This window comes from Sminthopsis crassicaudata, chromosome 4 (assembly GCF_048593235.1).
Source record: "Sminthopsis crassicaudata isolate SCR6 chromosome 4, ASM4859323v1, whole genome shotgun sequence".
Lineage (NCBI taxonomy): Eukaryota > Metazoa > Chordata > Mammalia > Dasyuromorphia > Dasyuridae > Sminthopsis > Sminthopsis crassicaudata.
The window spans coordinates 454197511-454220671 of NC_133620.1; the positions used below are offsets into that span (position 1 = coordinate 454197511).

Genomic DNA, 23161 nt, shown 5'->3' on the forward strand with positions numbered 1-23161 from the left:
GCAAGCAGACTTCCTCAGCACGGCATTGGTAACCCAGATTCACTTACTGAGCCAGGGAAAAGTTTCCTGGATCTGGTTTAATATTCCGTAACTGGAAACTCCCTAATCATGTGCCTTTGTCCTCTATGGATGTAATTTAGGATGCAGGTGTGGGGTTTTGGCCCGGCTCTGAAGGATCAGAATTACATCTTCTTTGGGCAACTGTTGAGCTTCTGAGTGTGCTGACATTCACCAGTAGAGAATTCCTTCCCCATTGGCTTTGTACTTAGCTGGTGCTCTATTTTGGGGGCCCAGATGTACTCACTGATCATAGCAGATTTGACTTGACGTTATCCCTGCTGGAGGGAAACTGTGTTATCTTCCTTGGATGAGTCAGTTACTTAAGAATGCTTGACATGTTTGGTGAAAAGAAAGGATTGAAATCCCTTGATTTTTATATTGATCTTTCTATCCAGTGGCTCTGTGGTCTAACCTGTGCTTGAAGCAATGGACAGTTCTGTCTTGCTTTTCTAAACCACAGGTTTCAGAAGGCCCCCCATGAAGGCCAGTTTTGTTATTTGGAAGAACTCATCCCTGACCCACTTTCCAGCTTTCTTTTTTCCCAAATTCTACCAGCTTGTTGCACTGAGGGTGATTTTCTTGAACCTGCTCTATTTTTCTGCCCCTCTGTTGTTTTTCAAGTTTTGTTTATATTTTTGTTTTTTAAATAGTGTGCTGACTGGCCTTAAAGCACCTCTGGTGGAACTTGAGTGCTTTAGAAATGTGCACAGCCCAAATGCCACTTTTTCAAAGCTTGCCATTTCTCCCAAGTCTAGGAAGCCAGGAGGGCAGTAATGAAGTCAGAAGGCCGGCCTGCTGCCCATTGAACAGCAGCCCTGATTTTGGATGAATGCATGACCTTGGGGCAGTTGTGCAGCCTTGCATATAAGAGACTGCCCACCTGCATGAAGGCGATTTTAACATTGGAAGCCAGGTTCCAGTGTCTGATTGTATATGAACTTACCGGGCTATCTTAGAAAGGTCCTTTGGTTATTTGTGACTCAGTTTCCGATTTTGAAACAATAAATGACAACTATAAAAATAGTTGGCATTAATATTTGACAATATATTTGATGTTTATCAAATATTTAATATATTTTAAAGTTGATATTTACATAATATATAAAAATTTATGAGGCATTTTATAGCCCATTTGAGGCTCATGGTAGACACTCTTATAGGAGTCATTCTCTTATTTAAAGATTAGAGAAGCGATATGACATTCCCCATGGTCACAACGCTCCTAAGTGTTAGAGCCAAGTTAGGAGCCTGGGGTTTGGGGGCTGGTCTAATCCTTGTCAGGCTGTTTCTGTAAATAGGGATATTTTGCAAGAGAATAAATGTGATGGACTTTGCAAATCTTGAAGTGTTTCAGAAAGATCTGCTGGTCTAGTTAATATTCGTCAAGTGGTCCGATGTCACTACCTAAGTGATAAGTGATTAAATGGACAGAACCAGCAGGCCCAGAATGGCTGAGCTGCAAATCCAGGACTGGGACTTGAGCCTCTGGACTACAGGCTGGTGCTTTTCCTTCCATGTCCTATGTTTTCTCAGTGTTGGGCCAGAGTGACAGCTACAATGGACTGGGAGCTTAGCTTCAGTCACCCTACTCAGAGGCCTTCTCTCAGGATGCATCTGCCTCGTTGGTAGCCTCTCTGTGACCCACTAAAAGCTAAGGGAGCCCAGAGGAAGAGTTCACCATTAGCCAAACAAGATTGGTGGTTTGGCACCTCTCCCAAGGTTAGGACACTCTCACTCTTAACCCCTTCACCCCAGGTGTGACCGAGAACTAGCGAATCCCAGAGGTACCAGGCAGGAATGTGCTCAACCTCAACAAGATGACAGGCTTCCCTTGTGCTTTTCAGAATGTCAGACATCCCCTGGGCAGCCCTGGCCTTGCTTTCCCAAGCTTCTCCTCTCTGATTCACAAAGTAATTTTTACGTTAGTGATAGAGAGAGAGACAGACAGACAGACAGAGGGAAGGAGAGAGAGGGAGATGTTTTTTTCCCATTAAGAAACAGATAACCAAAATACTCTTCCACCACAGGATTGTCAGAGGAGTGGGAGAAGCAATAATAGATCGATAGAAAAAGAAGAAAAACACAGATTATACTATGATCAACTCTGATAGACTTGTCTCTTTTCAACAATGAGGTGATTCAAAGTAATTCCAATAGAATTGTGATGGAGAGAGCCATCTGAATTCAGAGAGAGGACTGAGTGTGGATCACAACTTGGTATTTTCACTGTTTTTGTTTTTGTTTGCTTGCTTTTTTTTTCCTTTCTCATGTTTTCTTTTTTTTTTTTTCTTTTGATTTGATTTTTCTTGCATAACATGATAAATGTGGATATATGTTTAGAACAACTGCACATGTTTAACCTATATCTGATTACTTGCTGTCTATGGAAGGGGGAAATTAGGGAGGGAGGGAGGAAAATTTGAAACACAAGGTTTTGCAGAGGTGATGTTGAAAATCTATACATGTATTTGAAAAAATAAATTACTGTTGGGAAAAAAAAATAAGAAAGAAGGAGAAGTGTCAAAGGGCAGGCAGTTTTTAAAGCCTTCTAAAAAGGCTTTTTTTGTTTTGTTTTGCTTTTCCCTAGTTATTGAACTATGACCTATTATTTGTCTTAACAGAGGCCTGGAGGCCCCAGCAATGTCTTGAGAGACGCATGTCTGGTTGCTAACGTATTGGACCCCAGGATCAAACAGGAAATCATCAAGAAGTTTATTAAGCAGCACCTCTCTGAATACCTGGTGCTCTTTCAAGAAAACCAGGATGTGAGTAGTAACCAGATTTTATTCAGATACCCCTTTTGGGTTTGATCAGATGATGACCAAAAGAACTTGTATCTATTTGCTTAGCCCCTCTGGGCCTAGTCCTTCCTTACCATTCCTGACAGGTGATGTTGATCCGTGAATTGCTAATATCTGAGATCAACAATATGAGAAGCATCCATTGTTCTTTCCCAGACTCATCAGAGTGTTGGAGAAAGACTGAGGGGTTGGTTCTGTTTTTTTCTTTTTTTCAAACTGTCAGTGCTATCTGTGGGTACCAGGTGACTTTTGTTCCCCATCTTAAATCAGGTTGCCTGGCTCGACAAAATTGACAGACGCTATGCCTGGATAAAACGCCAGCTTGTGGACTATGAAGAGAAATATGGGCGCATGTTTCCACACGAATGGTACATGACCGAGAGGATTGCTGTAGAGTTTTGCCATGTCACCAGGTAAATCAGTACAAGATGTACCCTGAGTCTGGTGCTTTGGGTTATGGGGCCTTAGAAAGGGTAACTTTCTAAGTTACCCTTTTTTTCTAAGTCTGTCACTTCAGAGCGGCTTCAAGTATAGTTTGCTATCTATGGACATATCTGCCCTGAACCCCATCCTTTGCCTCAGTCAGACAGATTCCCTTTTCCCATGTACTCCTCTTTGGGAATCTCTGCTTAGGGGTAGAGTCTTAGCTATCTCTCAGCTGAGCTTCTCCCCTCTAAAAGCTCCTGGCTCAAAAAGCATTTCTCTAAGAAACTTCCTTGGATTGACACTCCAGGGGTTCTCAGGTCTCCATTGTTCCCAGTCCTTATTATACAGATGCTATGTTGTTAGATCTAAATCTGTGGCCCTTCTGGTTCAGAATCACTAGGAAGGCAAGTGAAGGAAAATAAGGAAGCTCCCTGAGGATCGGGATGCTGATTGGCTTAACCTCTGGTTTCCTCCATGATGCCCTTCCAGGAAGATCCTTGATTCCAAGTTGTTATTGGCGGGTGATACTAATAGCAGATACTCCGTCATTTATCTTCACTGCATTCGTTGGGAGAGCCTTCATCAACACAATGAACAGGGCCTCTTATATGCCAAGGTCTGCACTAGGTGCTGGGGATGTAGAGATTGGTGGAATGGTCCCTGCCCTTTAGAAAATGACCTTGTATTGATGGGAAACAACACATACACACAGAAATGAATATAAAATATATGCTAAGTCATTAGCCTCACTATGTGATGGCGGGTAGAGGGTGGAAAGCTCAAAAAAGGCCCCTCCGTTCCCCCCCCCAAGTAGATGGATCATGGCCAGGACAGTCTCCCTCTGTCTGGAGGACTAGAGCCCCTGAGAGTGACAAAGCTGAGAACAAATCTGCCAGACTACTGGTCATCATTGGATAATGGGTATTAGTAATAATTGAGTTATTTGGCTCAGAGCCTCCTGGTACATGTTCAGACACACAGAGCAAGTCAAGTAGAAATAAAATAAAAAACCAGTGACTTCTTCATCAAATAAATCAAATAGCCATTCAAAAGAGAGATCTTCCTTTCCCTCAGGACTTGCAGAGAGAGGTAAGGAACCAGGGATGCAGAAAGCTACCTGTAATGGCATACATTGGCTGGATTTGCTGGCTGTGATGGCTTCTCTTTTGTTCCTTATTATAATGTCTGGCTTTTTGAAAAGGGGTGGGAGGAGGAAGACAGTGGAGAATGAATGAATGAAAATGATGTCAAAAAGAAAATTAGTCAAAACTTATTAAAAAACAAGAGACTGGCTTCCCACGCTATCCTGATGGTGATCTAAATACAACCAGAATATTCCAGACCAACTCAGAGCAATTCCTGTCTTTCTTTGGATCAGGGCACAATTTGTCAAATGTTTTAAAAGCCTTATTAGAAAGCTTTTCTAGAAAAAGGAAAACTGGATTAGGTGTTGTGGGGAGCATTTCAATGGATAAAATCTCTGGTCCTGGAGTCGCAGAGATATGAGTTCAAATCTTGACTCAGTTGCTTACTCACTGTGTGAGTCTGGGTAAGTTACTTAATCTCTCTGTGCCTTAGTTTCCTCAGCTGGAAAATGAGGATAATAATACCACCTACTTTTTAGTTTGTGAGGATTAAATGACGTATTTTTAAAGCACTGACTCAGTGTCTGGCACATAGTAGGGACTTAATAAGTGTTTGTTTCCTTCCTTTTTTGAGAAACAATAAGCTACCATGAATTTAGATATCAGTACATAGTTAAAGTGGGTGTTAACGTCCCTCTCAAATTTTGATTCTCAGAGAAGCTGGAAGCTGCATTTCCTTCAACCATAGGCTGACTGACAAGCAGAGTCTCTGGGAAGCTAGAACTATGGCCTTGCCAACGAGGCCTTCTAAACTTCCGGACCCCCCTATTGTTCTTCAGTTAAAGCCACAGTTCCTGCCAAGCTTCAATTGTTAGCAGCCTGGAGAAAGGCCCTCCCAGATTCGTGATTCCCAAATGAACTCCCAACCTCTTGGTGCTTAGTTTTGTCATTTAGCCCTCGTGGGAAGGTGAAATCAGTTTAGCCCTTAAAAGTAGGACGATCAGAAAGCCCTGGGTCCCATTCCAACTTCCTTCAAGCCTGCCTTGTATGTGAGCTTGCCATCTGTGTGGTTGAGAGAGTTTCCACACTGGAAGTGCTCCACACAGATAAAACACATCTCTCATTCCAATGGAGGTGGAGGCTACATAAACAGATAGATGAATTATCTAACATTTCATAGCGAATTTGCCACCCATGCCATTTTCATTTATCCCTTTGAGAGACAGATTTAGGGGAGTTGTTCTTAGTTCACTCTTATTGTCTTAGGAAATCATTTATATAGAGACAGCATGGGGTGCTATAGTGTTGTCAAACACAAATAGAAACAGATCCCACAATACATTAACATAAGAAAAACCTCAAATCAATCTAGTATTTTATTTCTTTTTATTTTATAAATATTTTTGAGTAGTTGTTAAATCTGCTTTAGAACTTTGACAACGGAGCCAGCCTCAGAGTTAGGAAACCCTAAATTCAAGCCTATCTTTCAACAAGTAATGGCTTTGTTGCCCCAGACAAGTTGTTTATTAACCTCTCAATGCCCCAGGCTGGGAATTTCAGAACTGTTGCAATCAGGATTGGTGCAAGGAATTTTCCTGGCCTGGGACATCCCTAGTGGAAGCACAAGTTTGAACAAACAACAGCAATAGAACATATTTATAGCCAGAAAATGTAATGATTTTATGGACAGCACTGTTATTTTTAATAGGATGTGATTTTGTTATGATGTAGCAATTTATGAAACTGTTGTGTGATTCATAATTCCTGACAGTTCTTAGAATAATAATTATAGAGGCAGAAAAGAGTAACTAACTATAGGAAGAGGGTGATTGCCTTTTTTCCCTGGTTTTGTGCTGCTGGCTTCTTCAGTGCCTGCTTGCCAGAAGCCAGATTAAGACAGCGACTAGTCAGTGATGGGGGATTTTTGAATGTCCACAAAGGCCATTTGCCTTTTTCTTGCTAAAATTAGCTCCTACCTCGTATGGGAGAAGCTTTTTTCATGTCACTTTTTCTTTTTTCAAGGGTGGAACTTGCCAAGATCATGCGTACCCGAGCCAAGGAGATAGAAGTGAAGTTGCTTTTGTTTGCTATTCAGAGGACAACCAACTTCGAGGGACTTATGGCCAAGCGTTTTTCTGGCTGCACCCTGATGGACGGGGCCCCGGTGAGGAGTGGGTGGGGAGGGGCTCCCAAGAGCCCTCCCTGCTGATATTTCCATGCACCTTGACTTAAGGCTAAGGGGCCATTGGGTCTAACCATCTCATGTTTCAGCTGGGGAAACTGATACCTGGAGTTTGTCACTAAATTCTTGTTATTGAATATTATTGCTCCTTTACAGAGAATGGAGTTTTTCCCAGTATGTTTCACAGTCATTTTGATTTAATCGTCATCCTCATTTTAAAGTCTAATGATTTTAGCAGCTTTAGATGCTCTTAATATACAATTGCATATCTCTTTGACCTTTAACCACACACGTGTCCAATTTTATTGAAGTCGATTAAAAATTATGAGTATAGTGCTAATTTGAAAACTTGTTTCAGTCACTAGTTTGCTTCAGGACGGCCGGTTGAACTCTCCTCTTGTAATATTTTAGAGTTGGAAGTGACCTTCAAGATTATGTAGTGAAGCTCATTTCATCCTGGAGGGATCAGACACCCACAAAGGTTAAGTGATTTTTCCAGCATCCCACAAAGTAGCAAAGACAATCCCAGCCTCAGGCATTCTCCCTTTCATCTCAATACCTGGAAGAGCCCAGAGAGCTGCCATTTTGTATAGGTGTTCAGGGAAGATGCACCTCTGGCATGAGGATTTGCTGAGGCCCTTTCAGGGCTGTTTTCACCTTTGGTGTCTGCCTGTGACTACAAGAAACTGTCGCATGGGCAGTAGCCATGTCACGGTGAACCATCTTGAGAGACAAACTGAACCAGGCAAGGGACACCAGTGGGCCCAGTCTGGGGAAGACTTCCCAGGCAGAATGGCTGGATATGCACAGTTTGTTCCCAAAGCCTTGAAGATGGCAGAACCAGGTGCTGTAGAGCACTCAGAGCTTGGTCAGTCATGGAAGCCCCCAGGCCACTCAGCGATGCTGGGCCGTCCATCATCTTTTATCTTCTGCCTTACCTCCGGACTTCAGGGACTCCGCCAGAGGGAGCAAGGCTGTCAACTTCATTCAGCTCTGTCTCACCTGAATCTGATTTATGTGCAAGTTGAGACATCACCCGCACTATTTTTACCTCCCTCAAAGTCCTGTGGTGACAGGCAAGTGACAGAGCAGCAGGAATGAATACCTGGGGGCTGCAGTCACAGCCCCAAACCCAGACAGCCCAGACCATAGGTCTTCTCCTCTCTGGATTGAAGCAGCAGTGGGATTTGGCAGTCCCTGGTGTCTCAGCAGCCTTTGTGAAGGACCTCACTGCTCATCTTCTGATGGGAGAAAAAGGCAAGAAAAGATGCCCCCCAAATTGTGTTTCACCTAACCTAGCCTTGGCTGGTTTACATGGCAGAGAGGGATCCTACCATGCAGTTGAAATACAAAAAATATGTACAAAGACTTTTGTGAATGTACCATTCTCATTGGCACATGGAATATGTGCATGCTTAGGGACAACATGAAACCCATGAGACCTGAAAGACGAATAGCTCTTGTGGCAGGAGAACTCAGCAGTTATCACATTCAGATTGCTGCCCTCAGTAAAGCAAGGTTGGCAAGTGAAGCCGGCTGAGTAGAGTAGGAGCTGGAAACGTTGCTGTAGTGATGGGGAGTCTTGTAGAATTAGAATATGTTTAGCAGTCAATTAGTCTGATCAGCAAGCTTGTGAGCCTCCCCAAAGAGTGAATGATGGCCTGCTCACAATGGGATTGCCACTTTCTGGAAAAACCCCCTCCACTATCATGAGTGTATGCTTCCACTGTGACAAATACTGCTGAGGTCAAAGAACGTTTTCTGAAGACCTGGAGATCCTCCTCATTATCGATGTGCCAAAAGTATTCAAGTTTGTAATTGTGGGTGACTAATGCCAGAATAGGCCCAGACTGGCAGACATGGCAGGAATAGAATTGGAAACAGCAATAGCAGTGATCACTTACTATTGAAGACCTGAGTGTCTCATGACCTTTTCATCACTCTCACAGAAAACATTGACTTTTAAGGAAAAGAAACAGGCTAGATGGGAGAGCGGTGAAGGTGTTATGTGGCAGAGCATACTAGAATGGTCACAGACATCCTTTTTGAATTAAATATTCACATTTAACAAGAGCAGTGGCTCCAAGACAAGACAACAACCAGAAGACTTAATGTCGGCAGATTAGAGTGCTTTTTCCAGTGTGAACAATTTGTTGCTAAGTTGGAGAAAAAGTTGAACCAACACACAGTTGGCAACAGTGAAGCAGAAAAAGAATAGCCAGTTTTCAGAGATTTGGTGTATGGCAGAGTACTTACTCATTGGGGCCAGACCATTAGCAAACATCAAAATCAGTTTGATAAAAATGAGGGGGGAATTTAGAAGCTGCTAGAAAACTCTATGAGGCTTACCAGAAAGATAATGGTCTGTCTTTAAGAAATCTTCATTTAACTCCTGAGAGACAGGATTCTTGGCTCAGTGAGAAGGCAGGTGAACTTCAGTCTTACACTCAAAATTAACAATCCCTTTATGATGCCCTCAAGTCTTTTTATAGAGCAAAAACACATGGTGCATCTCAGTTATTCAGTGCTGTGGAAGCCGTCCTGAGGACATGATCTTGGGAAGATAGACTGGACGCTTCCATGATATTCCCAACAGACCATCATCATTTGATGCTGAAACCAATGGGTACATGCTTCAGATTGAAGTCAGTCCCTCACTAACCAAAATTCCACCTGAAAAAGAGATTTTGAGTGTCATTTGGCTCCTTTTGTCTGCCAAAGTACCTAGTGCTGATTTTATTTCAGCTGAGAATTTACAAAGGGGTCCACAAAAGTTGATTGAAATTTTCCAAATTATATGGCAAGAGGAGATTATACCAGGAGTGCAAGAATGCCTCCATTATCCATCTCTATAAAGGAAAAAGAAATAGATTGTCCTATGACAATGACAGGAGGATCTCTTTCTTTCCTTTTTTAAATTATTATTATTATTAGAGCTTTTTATTTACAATATATATATGCATGTGTAATTTTTCAGCATTGACCCTTGCAAAACCTTTTGTTCCAACTTTTCCCCTCCTTCCCTTCATCCCCCTCCCCTAATTGGCAGATAGATCAATACATGTTAAATATGTTAAAGTATATGTTAAGCACAATATATGTATATATATATATATATCCTTACAGCTATTTTGCTGCACAAGAAAAATTGGACTTAGAAATAAGGTAAAAATAACCTGAGAAGGAAATCAAAAATGCAAGAGAACAAAAACAGGAGTGGAAATGCTTTGTTGTGGTTCACACTCATTTCCCAGAGTTCTTTCGCTGGGTGTAGCTGCTTCTCTTCATTATTGAGCAAATGGAACTGATTTGGTTCATTGTTGAAGAGGGCCACATCCATTAGAATTGATCATCATATAGTATTGTTGTTGAAGTTTATAATCATGTCCTGGTTCTGCTCATTTCACTCAGCATCAGTTCGTGTGAGTCTCTCCAGGCCTCTCTGAAATCATCCTGCTGATCATTTCTTACAGAACAATAATATTCCATAATATTCATATACCACATTTTATTCAGCCATTCTCCAATTGATGGGCATTCTCTCTGTTTCCAGTTTCTTGCCATTACAAAGAGGGCTGCCGCAAACATTTTTTGCACATGTGGGACCGACCCTTTCCCTTCTTTAATATCTCATTGGGATATAAACCTAGTAGCAACGCTGCTGGGTCAAAGGGTATGCACAGTTTGATAACTTTTTGAGCATAGTTCCAAATCATTCTCCAGAATGGCTGGATGTATTCACAACTCCACCAACAATGCATCAGTGTCCCAGTTTTCCCACATTCCCTTCAACATTCATCGTTATCTTTTCCTGTCATCTTAGCCAATCTGAGAGGTGTGTAGTGGTATCTCAGAGTTGTTTAATTTGCATTTCTCTGATCAATAATGATTTGGAGCAGAGGATCTCTTTCTTAATCATTGCTGGCAAGATGTCTTGCTAGAGTCCTCAATAGATTGATCCTTCATCTGGGAGATAGTCAACCACCTGGGAGCCATCGTGGCTCCAGAAAAAACAGTCAATATGATGATTGTAGCTCAAGAACTCCAGGAGAAATGCCAAGAGAACAGAAGTGCTCATAGAAATCCCAACAGGCAAGTGCTCATATGAGAAGTCAAAAGAAGTGATACACTCTCTCTGAAGAACTTTGGAGTTTATTGTTTGGTCTGGTGGTTGCTCAGAATGATATCCTTGCATCAAAAAAGGCACTGTGCACAATGAACAAAGCAGAATGTCCAAAAGAAACTTGAGGTGTACAAATTTAGAGACATCTCCACGCCAAAGGTTTCTGTGGACTATTTGTGCTGGACCTGTGCTAGAGCTTTCCAAGCTTATAATAGGCATTCTGGTCCTTAACTCCAAAATAGTGATGTCATTTTGGTTTTCTTTGAGCATGAAGATCAATCACATCATTCATGGATACTAAATTTAACAAAAATTAAAAATTTTTAAAAATCATTGAATTCAGCAAAAAAAAAGAAAGAAAAGAAAAGAAGGGAAAAAATCTGCCATGAAGTTGAAATCAGACACTTTATTTTGTTCAATGAGGAACCTACTCAGTAAATATTGAAGGAGGCATCCTGAGAAGTTAAATGATTTCTTAAAATATTAAAGCAGTTAGCCTGTAGAATATTGGTGATCCTTTGCTTGGTCTGTAGAGCTCCATTGCTTTTGGTTGGGAGCCTTTTCAGATTGAATTCAGATATCAAACATGACTATCCTTTGAGGGCAGGGAGAGTTCTTTAAAAGAAGCATTTTGCCCTCCCCCCTCTTCCCATACATACGTATAATATCTAATAGGAATAATAAAATTAATATTGTAAATTAATTCTGTAATTATTAATTAAGGAATATTGGGCTGATGAAGCACTGCTTGAACTCCTGATCCTGTAGAGGGAGATTGAAAATAGTGTGTACATAGGAAACAAAAGCAAATGTTCGGACTTGATTTAACTACACCCACATGCTCTATTAGGAACATGATGATTAGATCACAGGTGAATGGAACTTTCAGCCTCCACTCTTAGTCAAGTGATTTAAGAGGAAAGTTTTTTTAATTGGCCACTAATTCTTAAAACCAAAAGAACTTTTCTCCTTTACTGCCTCTGAGCTTCCTTGGACAAGCTCTTCCTCTTGCTTAATATATAAACAGCTCTGTTTCCCTCCCTCCCTCCTTTTATCCCTTCTTTCCTTCCTCCCTTCCTTTCTTCCCCCTTTATTTTCAACTTCTCTTTCCTTTCCCTTCTTTTTTTTCTTCTTTCCTCTTTTTTCCTTCCTTCCTTCCTCCCTTCTTTACTTTCAACTTCCCTTCTTTCCTTCTTCCTTCCTTCTCTTCCCTTCCTCCCTCCCTTCCTTCCTTTTTTCCTTCTTTCCTCCCTTTTTTTCCTTCCTTCCTTCCTCCCTTCTTTACTCCTCTCCATCCTCCCTCCTTTCTTTCCTTATGTCCTATCTTCATAGGCCAGTTCTCTGTCCAAAGGAATATAAATTTTGATTTCTGAAATCTCACCAAATATCTTGAGGTTTAGGGGATAGATTTCTTTTTAAGGCCCATGCCTCTGGCTCTTATTGATTGGCCAATAATAGGTCCCAGCCCAAGGTCATTGTTTGGGCTCTGCTTGTCCTTATAATTGTAAATTAGCAATTATTTCTGTTTTATCCAGAAACCCTACGGGCCTTTTCCTTACAGATGTGTATTTGTTTTGAGAGAGAGAGAGAGAGAGAGAGAGAGAGAGAGAGAGCTCGCGCGCGGGCGCGCCTAGGTAAAGGAAGCCATTCTTTACTTCATTTCTTACCTAGTATTTCCCCCCCCCTCCCCCTGAGGCTGGGGTTAAGTGACTTGCCCAAGGTCACACAGTTAGGAAGTGTTAAGGGTCTGAGGCCGGATTTGAACTCTGGTCCTCCTGAATTCAAGGCTGGTGCTCTGTCCACTGCGCCACCTAGCTGTCCCATTTCTTACCTAGTCTTAATCACTGAATGGGCATTTTACCTTAGTTTAGAAAGACTCTGCCCTCTTCTATATCTGTATCTTGCCACTGGCCCCAGATGGCTCCAGAGGAGAAAATTTGGCTGGTTCTGCAGGACCCTGCCTGATTTATATCCAATTCACTGGCAAGTCAAGACATCACCTTCCCAATGTCCTCTTTGAGAACAAACGACAAACCATTGCCAGCCACTTCTAGGTTACTACATAGGCAGTCCTGTATTTTTTTTTTCTTGTTTTTTTTTTCCTTCCTTTCTTCTTCCCTCCCTCCAAGGCTCTTTTTTAAATGCAAATTTTTTTCTTTTTTATAGTTTTTTCTTAATATGCCAGAATTCAGAAGCCATAGGTGTGGTTTTAAGTTTGAGGCCCACCATAATTACTGGAGGCTAATGAGTTGCTGACTCTGCCCAAAGATTTTCCCAATTCTGCCCTTTAGCAACTTGACACTTGGGGTGGGGACCTAGGGAGGGAGGCTGAGGCTAAAAAGGAGAAGGGGAGGGAGGAGAGCAGGAAGCCGGGGTAGGGCAGGGCTGGGCTGCAGCACCAGTGGGTGATGGCTTCTGCAAGCAGGCGGCTTCCCTTCTCAGCCAGAAGGGCCTTGTTCTAAGTGGCAACTGCAGCTGGGGCCCTGCCCGGCCTAGCAAAGCCTGGTGGAGCCTTATGAGTCAGGTCCTCAGAATGGATGGTGGTCTCTGAGCTGGGGCAGCAAATGTGTCTCACTGTGTAGTGTTTTTATTCTGCCTATGCTTGGATCAGTGCTCATCATGAAGATGTCAGTCACTCTGTAGCCTTCTCTTATTGACAGATCAGTTAAAGCTGTTAAGTAGGCCAGACTCTTCAGTAAAGTAGCCCTTCTAGCAGAGGAGGGCAGTCATTTAGAACTGAATCATTTCATCCAGAAACAAGGAAATACAGGCTATTCTAAAGGAAACCTCCGTATTAGAACATTATTATTTTTCAATCTCAGAAGATTTCATCTAGTCTTAGGCAGTTAGTCACCAAGTGTGTTAACTAAGTGACTGCTATGTGGCGGGTGCTTTACTTGGCCCCTGCCTGACCACCAGGCCTCTTAGGCCTATTTTGATGTTATATAAGAAGCATGTCAGGGAAAGATTCTTGTGAGATAGCAGAATTCAGAAATTATCCAAATTCTCATTTCTTGGTAGCATCCTCCTTGTGGCAGGGATACTTATAAAGATGACTAACATTTAAGAGTTTCATTCTCTGACAATTGGATATCTCTTGAAAGTAAGGGAAGTGTGTTCCCAGATATAGACAGGGCCCACTCAGCCAGTGTCTCCTTTCAGCAAACTTGTAGGCTTTAAAGCACCACCCAGAGCCTCCTTATTCTGAAAAGTGGGGCAGGGCGGGGGTGGGGAATCCCAAATGATTTAATTGAAGGGATGAACTTGCTATTGGAAGAATTCTGCCTTTCTGAATGGTAGGAAGACAAATATTGTCATAATTGAAAAAAATAGCAAAAAACAGAGACTTTTAAAATAGGAAAATGTGTTTAATTTTCCTGGCAGATTTTTCATCCCTCTTGGTTTCATTTAGGAATCCTGAAGCCAGTGAACTGTGTCATTTGAGTTATGCAAAAACTAAATCCAAGCTTGTAATTCCATCCTAGCCCCCTGGAGGTCACAGACTGGGGATGGGGTAGAACATGGGCTGACCTGGTACGGCCCATCAGCCCCAGGCCTGCCATGTGAGTCCACATTGGGTCAGTAACTGTTCTAACTAAAACTGATAATGCTTAGCTTGTCCAGTGCTTTGTAAACCTTAAAGTGTTATATAAATGCCATTTACTGTTATAAAGGGGGCAAGATAGTGTAGTGGATAGAGCACTGCGCTTAGATTCCTCTTATGGCCTAAGAGGAAAACACTACCTTTTGTGAAGGCCTTTCTAGCAAAATTGTCTCTGCTCTAGATGGGCCCCCTTCTCCTCCCTTTTCTGGCATTTCTATGCTTGGAAACTTCCATGCCCTACACAGGCTTGCTAATTGGTCCCTACCTGTGTTCCATTCAGGTAGGGAACCCAGTCAGACTTGCCCAAATGAGACATTGGCTACCCCTCTCCACCTCCAAGGGGCCAACTCCCAGATCTATATCTTTTCTTTCTTAGTCTGGTTTCTTATCTGACTTCCAGACTCATAGCTTCAGCTAACTATACAAAATAGCTCCTTATGAAATAGTGCCCCACAGATTCTTCAGAGTCTAAGATGCCCACAATCAAGCGTCTTATCATTCCCCCTGAACCTCCTTCCCACACTGTCACTGGCATCCACAGCATCCCTCTCCCTCACTGTTCAGTTAATTACCACTTTCTGCTGAAGCCCCCTGTACCATCTCTCCCATCCATCTCTTCTATGCTACTCTTACCCCAGCCACCAGGACAGGTACAGATTACCACCCGCCTGGATAATTGCCTTTGTCTCATTGCAGGCCCTCCGGCATCCACCGTCTTCCTTCATATTGGCCAGCAGAATATTTCTTTTATCTAGAGCCAGCATCCACTTTCCTTCTCTGCTCACAACTGACTTAAGTTCAGCTTTCTTTGCCTGGCATTCAAGGTCTTTTCTCATTTGACACAACTCTTTCATATACTGTTTCAGTTCAACCAGGCCATCCCATGTCCCCAAGTGTTGTGCTTTTGTCCTTATATCTTTACTTAATCTTTTCCCTACTCCTAGAATAAATTTGTTCCTTTTCCTTGCCTATTAAATGCCCTTTCCTCAATAAAATCTCCTTACTATTAGTGGTAATTTTGCTCCAACATCCTATAGCACTGTTTTGAAACTCTAAAATATACTCTTAAAAGATTGTATATTCTAGCAATCAATGTTGATTTCTCATCCTTTTAGCTCTGTGAGGACAGAGACCACATCTTCACTAAGCTTCATCTCTCAGGTCTAGTGTACAGTATTCCATATTCAGTAGGCCCATAATAAATACTGAATCATTGAATCAAATTCTATACAAAGAAGTCATAATTTATCGAATCCAAATTTCAGGTATTTACCTGATGTCCTGTTTTGAAGTCTCTAGGGAATTTAATAAATATTAGTAACTGGTTGACTTTAGCTGGATCAGGATTTGGGAGATTTTCTTTATAAATAAGAGTCTGGTTTTACCCACTTGCACTAAAATGATTTTCAGAGAATAAAACTGGTTAAATAAAGTGAATATCTTCAAGTTTAAACCAGGATTATACTTGTTTTCTAGTTGAAGATGGAGGGCGTGTGGCATCCTCAGAGCCATCCAAGGCAACAAAGGCTCACATGTTCCTAATCGATTTAGGAGTACCTACCTATGTGCTTTGACATTCCATAGACTTCTTACCTATTGTTCCTAGCATCTACTGGCCTGTTCTTGCACATCCCTTTTTTTATCTTCCCACCAGGTCTCAGGTTGCAAGACACTGTATTCTTGCGGATTAGGTTATTTCTTGTAGTATGTTGGATTTGGATTCTGTCAGTAGGCGTGAGAGAGAGAGTGTGTGTGAGAGAGAGAGAGAGACAGAAAGAGAGAGACAGAAAGAGAGAGACAGAGAGAGACAGAGAGAGAGAGAGGAGAGACAGAGAGACAGAAAGAGAGAGAGAGAGAGTGTGTGTGTGTGTGTGTTTGTGAGAGAGAGAGAGAGACAGACAGACAGAGATAGATTCTGTGATTCTGAACTTAGAAAAATAATTATTTTCCATATTCATTGTAGAATAGGTGGTGATTATATATAAAATCAGATCTTAATTTCATTAGTTTGCTTTTTTTTTTTTTTTAAATCACGCAGTAAATTCTTTTTATAACTTTCAATGGTGCCTTGCTTGTCTGTGGTTCCTTTTCTTATTTCACTCCCACCCAACTCTGTTCAATTAAAAAGCAAAGCAAAGACCTTGGAAAAAACATGGAATCAAGAAAAACGAATTCCCACATTTGTCATGTTTTAAGATTCACCCTGAACCCACTTCCTCATCTCTCTTCTCAGACTGTGGGTAATCATTCTACTTTTAATTTTTCAAAATATTTATTTCCAGACAGCAAGGTGGCACAGTGGATAGAGTCCTGAAGGATGCGCATTCCTACAGTCCGGAGAACCTGAGTTCAAATGTGACCTCTACCCTGATTACCTTCCTCTCTCCTCAAAAAAAAAAAAAAAATTTCCATATTCATTTGAATTTGTTTGTGAGTCATGGAGGCCAGAATAATTATTCCCATTTGACATATAAGGAAACTGACACTTGAAGACATGAAGTATCTCGTTCAGAATCTTCCAGCATTTATAGCAGCACAAAAATCTGACCCCTACCCCTAACTAAGTCTGAGCCTGCCAGTCCTGTGCCTTTTACATTAGGCTATGTTGCTTCTCAGTATTGTATTAAAAGTTACTTAAAATAAATGGAATGTTGGTGGGAGTTGGAAATCTTTATGTTATGTGGAATTTTTTTGTTGTAAACCTATTTGACCTAGAAAACTTAGTACATAATGTTAATGTCTTGATGGCACTGTTGGGAACACCATTATCAAGTAGAATGGTATGCTCCCTTGGTCAGCAGCCATTCCCCTTTTTGTCTCTTTGCACCCTCAGTACTCACTCTACTGCGTTGCATGTAGAAGACACTAAAAATAATATTGGCTGACTTCTTTTAGCCACATCTCAGCTTTCTGTCCTCATATTGGATAAGTATCTACCAGAGAATTATTAAGATGGCAGAAAATCAGAGGGGAGGGACATTGGCCTGTGGAGAAGATCAGAAACTTATTCTTCCTCTTCTCTTTTGTTCTCCTGATAGAAAAAAATTGAGGTTCCTCCTCCATCCACCAACCCTTTCCTGGAAGATGAACCTGGACCTGAGATGGAGGAATTGACGATGGATAAAGGGGACTTAGATCAGGTAAGTCTGGGACACTTTGCAATCTGTGGTATAGCCTAATAATTACATCTAAAAATAGTATGACCAGTGATCGTATACATACTTGATGAGGAAACAGATTTGGCAGTCTTTATGTAATTTCTTTACTTGAAAGTACATCTAAGAAAATGATGAAAAAAGCAGCCCCTGCTTCGTCTCTGTGCTCTAGAGGGGTCTCTGGATTCTTACCATGAATTTATTGATGTGCACAAGCATAATTAGCCCATCTGGAAGAGCAAACAAAATTCTGTTCTGCCTCATTCATCATCCCCTGAAATTGTCAGCTCACTTTTCTGTTGCACAATCATCTGTTTTGTTAGTGATGTGAGATATTGAAAAATCACTGCTTGGCTTTTAGATTTCTTCTTTTCTTTCTTTCTTTTTTTAATTTAACTAAGTTAATTTTTGATACATTTTAAATTCTGATCTCTCTGTCCCTCTCCCTCTCTGTCTGTCTCTGTCTCTCTTTCTCTCTCTCTCCCCCCCTCCTTTTTTTCCTTGCTTAGTGTTTCATTCACTCGCTCTATTCCTCTATCCCTTTCCTACTCTTCATACCCAGCACTAGAAAAGGCCACCATTTGACATAATAAAACCATACTATATATACTTCTGTTTATTTATACTTGCTATCTACTTATCATTTCTTTCTCTGGAGGTAAATAGCATCTTTCTTCATAGTCCTTTTTAGTTGGTTTGAGTGCTTATAATATTCAGAAGAATTTAGTTATTCATTCTTTAACAATAATGCTGTTACTATATACAGTATTCTTTTTCACTCTATTATTTCATTCAGGTTCTAACTTTTTTTTAAATAACTTTTTTATTTTTCAAAGTACATGCACTGCAAAGATAGTTTTCAATATCCACCCTTGCAAAACCTTGTGTTCCAAATTTTTTTCTCTTCCTTCCCCCCTTCCCCTCCTCTAGACAGCAAGTAATCTGATATAGGTTAAACATGTGCAGTTCTTCCAAACATAGTTCCATATTTATCATACTGCACAAGAAAAATCAGATTAAAAAGGAAAAAAAAAGAGAAAGAAAAAAAAGTGAAAATCTATGTTGTGATCCACATTCAGTTGGATAGTTGTCTCTCTGGATGTGGATAAGCACTTTCCATCACAAGTCTATTGGTATTGTCTTGAAATACCATGTCGTTGCAAAGAGCCACATCCATCAGAGTTGATCATCACATCACATAATATTGTTGTTGTGTATGTGTTCTCTTGTTTCTACTCATTTTATTTATCATCAGTTCATGTAAATCTTTCCAAGCTTTTCTGAAATTAATCTGCTCATCATTTATTTTAGAACAATTCCATTACTTATTGTATATTCATTGTACATTCATATAACATACTTATTCATCCATTCCCCAACTGATGGGCATCCATTCAGTTTCCAGTTCCTTGCTGCTACATTTTTGCATACATGAGTTCTTTCCCCTTTTTTATGATCTTTTTCGGATACAGGTCCAGTAGAGACACTGCTGTATACACAGTTTGATAGCCCTTTGGGCATAATTCCAGATTGCTCTCCAGAATGGTTGGATCAGTTCACAACTCCACCAACAATGCATTAGTGTCCCAGTTTTCCCACATTCCTTCCAACATTTATCATTATCTTTTCCTGTCATGTTAGCCAATCTGGTACCTCAAATATACATTTCTTTAATCAATAGTGATTTAAAGCATTTTTTCATATGACTAGAAATAGCTTTAATTTTTTTGTCTGAAAATTGCCTGTTCATATCCTTTGACCATTTATCAGTTGTTTCCCATGTTTTTCTACAATCAACAAGCTCATCATTTCTTCTAGCAAAGTAGGATTCTGTCACAATCATATACTACAATTTGTTTAGCCATTTCCCAGTTGATAGGCATGCTGTCAGTCTCCAGCTTTAAATATTTTAGAACATATACATTCTTTACTTTTTAACCTGATCATCTTGGGAAACAGATCTAACAGTGGTATTGCTGGGTCAAAGAATATACGCAATTTTATAACTCTCTGAGCTTAATTCCAGATTGGTCTTAATTAATTAAATGGTGGGATCAGTTCACAGTTCCACCAACAATGTTTTAGTGTTCCAACTTTTTCATGTTCTTTCAACATTTTATATTTTTCGCTTCTATCATTTTAGCTAATGTAATTTGCATTTTTCTAATCAATAATGATCTATATATTTGACATATGATACTTTTAACCAAGAAATTGTCTATAAATTTTCCTCTCAATTTCTGCCTTTCCTTTTACTCTTGATTATATTGGTTTTACTTATATAGAATTGATCTTCAAATTTCCAGGAAAGTTCTTAGAGAAAAGGAAGGGTCTCTGTTGAGTTTTCAGCTTAACAGTGGAGTGAGAAACCATTGTACAAGCCTGGAAATTACAGAGGGGACTAATGGCAGATGAGGAGAGGGGCTCTCAATTTCCTTTTGCCTCTGTGTTCAATTCCAGATTTCTTCTTCTATCCTATTAAATGTAATTGGTACTCCAGCTCTGGTTTATGGCAGGAGAGGTCAAAGCAAGAAATCAAGTCTTTTCCTTTGGTTTATTAATGACATTTGCTATTTAATTAACTTCTCTTGGCTGTTGAGGGATTATTTCTTGATGACATTTTGGTTCATTCACCAAGTGAATGGGGAGGGCAGTCTAGGGAACCTTGAAAACTATGAGCTTTTAAGATAATATTCCCCATTTCCCACTGTAGTGAGACTAATTTTGTGATCCCTGTATCATGCCATAGAGCCTTCAGGCCTTCCAGAATCCATTCCTAAAAGGATGCTGATTATTTTTGTCTTGCTGTTTGTGTAAATGGGGTAGAAGGAGGGGAGAAGCAGGAAATAAAATAAAATAAAACATTTTATCTGTAGATAAAGAGATAAACTCTTTAGAAAGTTGTCAACTGCTCAGAATTTTCCATATTATTTAAAACTAGAGAATGCCATTTTCGCATGTTGGAATAGATTCAGATGAAGAGGACAACATTCTTAGACAATCCCAGACCCACTTGGGCCCGACTGGCTTCTTGTGGCCTTCTTTTTGCCTGGATTTTTGAGAGTAATGTTCACAAGGTCATCAAGCCTCCCCACTTCCAGACAACTGATGCTGATGGCTTGGCAGTGCTTGCATTTGTTGGACGTTGTCCTGATTCTTGGCTAGTTTTCTCTCTAAGTAGTCTGGAACTGGGATATGGAAGTGAGTTGCACTTTGCCTACCACATCAGGACTGCCACGAAAAGTGTAATTTCTCATTTGGTAAATACGACTGACCTGTGGATAGGCACATTTGTTGTTGGTGAGCAGGGAGTCGACATGGCCGGCGTAGATCAGCTTCCAAGCAGTGTTCCTCATCTCCTGCCCACCCAGAGGGAGTGGGTCCACAGCAGTTAGAAAGAGGAAATGGGAGCACTTTCCCCAGCAGCTTCTTAGGCCCCTCTTTGGGGTGGGGAAGGGGAAGGGGTCGTGAGGAGAGGAACTTGTGACCAATGTCAGTTGACTACAGGATGCTAATAGGACGTTTAGCCTGACACACTAAGGGGAAGGCGGCTTTCAGTCCCAGCTGAAGGCAAAGGCCTTTGGTAGTCCTTTAGGCAGTTGCCATTTCTGGGCTTTAGAGGAGGGCAGAGCTCACTGTGGAGACCAAGTGCCCAAAGAAAAGACTGCATTGGAGAAGGGGGACAATTTGAATTGAATTTCCAGGTGTTTAAGCTCTTTGTAGCCTCAGCACTTGGTACAATGCTTGCACAGAGTAGGCACTTAATTAAGCCTTAGTGACTTGACCAAGACATTTCCAGTGATAAACAGAGATGTCTAAGAAGGGCATTTAGGTATCATGATAAAAAGGAGCAGGGCAAGAAATAAGAAATTCATGGTCTCAAGTCCACCCTTTTGGGGATCTGGGCAGTTTGATTTAATCTGTTTACGTTGGATGGTAATAAAAGGAAACGGGGCCAGCTGCAGCCCTCCTGACTGTGACAACAGGAACCTTTTATTATTCCATCAAACTCCAGGAGGAAATAGTTTAAACATCTGGACAGCTCTTGGACAGAATTCACACACTCAGAAATCCAGGCTAGATGCTACTGCTGAATGATGGTCTTTTCTTTAAGCTGAGAAGTGACCATTGGGAAACTAAATGGTGTGGCAATAAAACATTGTCAGGGTCTGGCTTAGGGCCAACAGCTGCCACTTCCTGACTGGACAAGAGACCGAGCTTGGGTCTCCCTCCCCTGTGTTCTCCCCAAGTGTAGCCCTCTGGGATAGTAAGATGCAGTGAGCATATTGCTGCTCAGGAGCACGCTGCCATGGTACTTTCTGCTCAATCATGATTATGAGGGGGAGGGGAAATCAAGGCAGGCATAGGTGGTACTAAGGGCCAGGGCTCCCTTGTCCTACAGTTTCACCCAAGATTCTGCTAAACCCTGGACCCCCGTGGGCAGCCCCAGAAATGCAGAGGCCCATTATATGCCTTCAGATCAGGACTGACCTGGCTGCAGAGAGATGTTGAGTTGACCTTACATCAACACAGAGCCCCAGCTTCTCGAGGGTATCCCCACTGATGTGATTCTGGGGTCCTCCCCAATAATTATCATCACCGGTAATATAAATCCTACTTCTCAGAAATAGGGAAGAAACATCTATTAAACTTACGGCCATTGGGCATGGCCATGGGCTTCCACTCATAGAGGGTGGCTTAGGTTACCTTTCACTTCTGGTGAACACGACCCATTCTTCAGAAATGTGTTGTCAGTTCTTGGGAAGAAACCTACTGGTTATCCTGCCCTGTCCCTCCTTCTTTTAGCATTTCACCTTCTGTGTACTATGTTCTGCATTTGCTAAGAGATATGCTTGGGATAAATGTGGAAATATGTGTAGAAGAATTGCACGTGTTTAACATACATTGAATTACTTGACATCTAGAGGAACGGGTTTGGGGAGGAAGTTGGGGAGAAAATTTTGTAACATAAGGTTTTGCAAGGATGAATGTTGAAAAGTATCTTTGCATGTATTTTGAAAATTAAAAAGTTGTTATTAAAAAAATAACAATAAGGTTCAGGAGGTATTTTTAAAAAGACAGAGATGCTTGATTCACTTTGGCCCAGTGTTTATGAGCAACCAGTCATGGTAGAAAGAGCCTTAGACTTGAGGACACAGATGGGGGGGGGGGGGTTGGAGTTCCAGCTCTTCAGGGGGCTTTGGACAAGTCATTTCTCTCTGGTCTTAGTGTCTTCACCCATAAAATCAGGGGATTGGACAGATGGTCTTTAAAATCCTTCAAGCTTGATTTGTCTGAGAGAGTTGTGTTAGCAAGGCCACTTAGTTCAGGGTCCTTTGGATGACAGTGATAAATCTGAAGGCCTAGGAAAACAAAAGGTGACATGTAGGAATTTCAAAACTCCCCAGTTATTTTCATAGCAATGTTTGGAAAAGGAATGAATTCATGGATGTAATTTTACAATCTGTATGCCTGTCTAGACAGCTTGTTGGAGAGTCATTGAAGCTGTTTTTGAAACATTTGGTAAATGGAAAGGCCCATCAGAGTAACACTAAATCTTGGGGTGAATGAAACAAGTGAACAGCACTGACTAACAGTTCATTTATTGTCTCCTGCTTGTGATCAGCTGCTGTGTAGGGTGTATCATCACTTAGTGATCACTTGTGATCACTTACATCAAAGGGTATGGGGCTGAGTGCAGGGTATAAGGAGCTCTTGTCTTTGG

The 23161-nt window shown here is 41.2% G+C and overlaps 1 protein-coding gene across 1 annotated transcript in view; it reads left to right on the forward strand.

The window, feature by feature from the left end:
* Window positions 1-23161, forward strand: part of VPS53 (VPS53 subunit of GARP complex) — a 127452-nt gene that overhangs the window by 64261 nt on the left and 40030 nt on the right. Inside the window, exons 9-12 of the mRNA XM_074263820.1 lie at window positions 2682-2825; window positions 3132-3274; window positions 6395-6536; window positions 17320-17421. Coding sequence (XP_074119921.1) covers window positions 2682-2825; window positions 3132-3274; window positions 6395-6536; window positions 17320-17421 — 531 coding nt within the window. The remainder of the gene's footprint in view (window positions 1-2681; window positions 2826-3131; window positions 3275-6394; window positions 6537-17319; window positions 17422-23161) is intronic.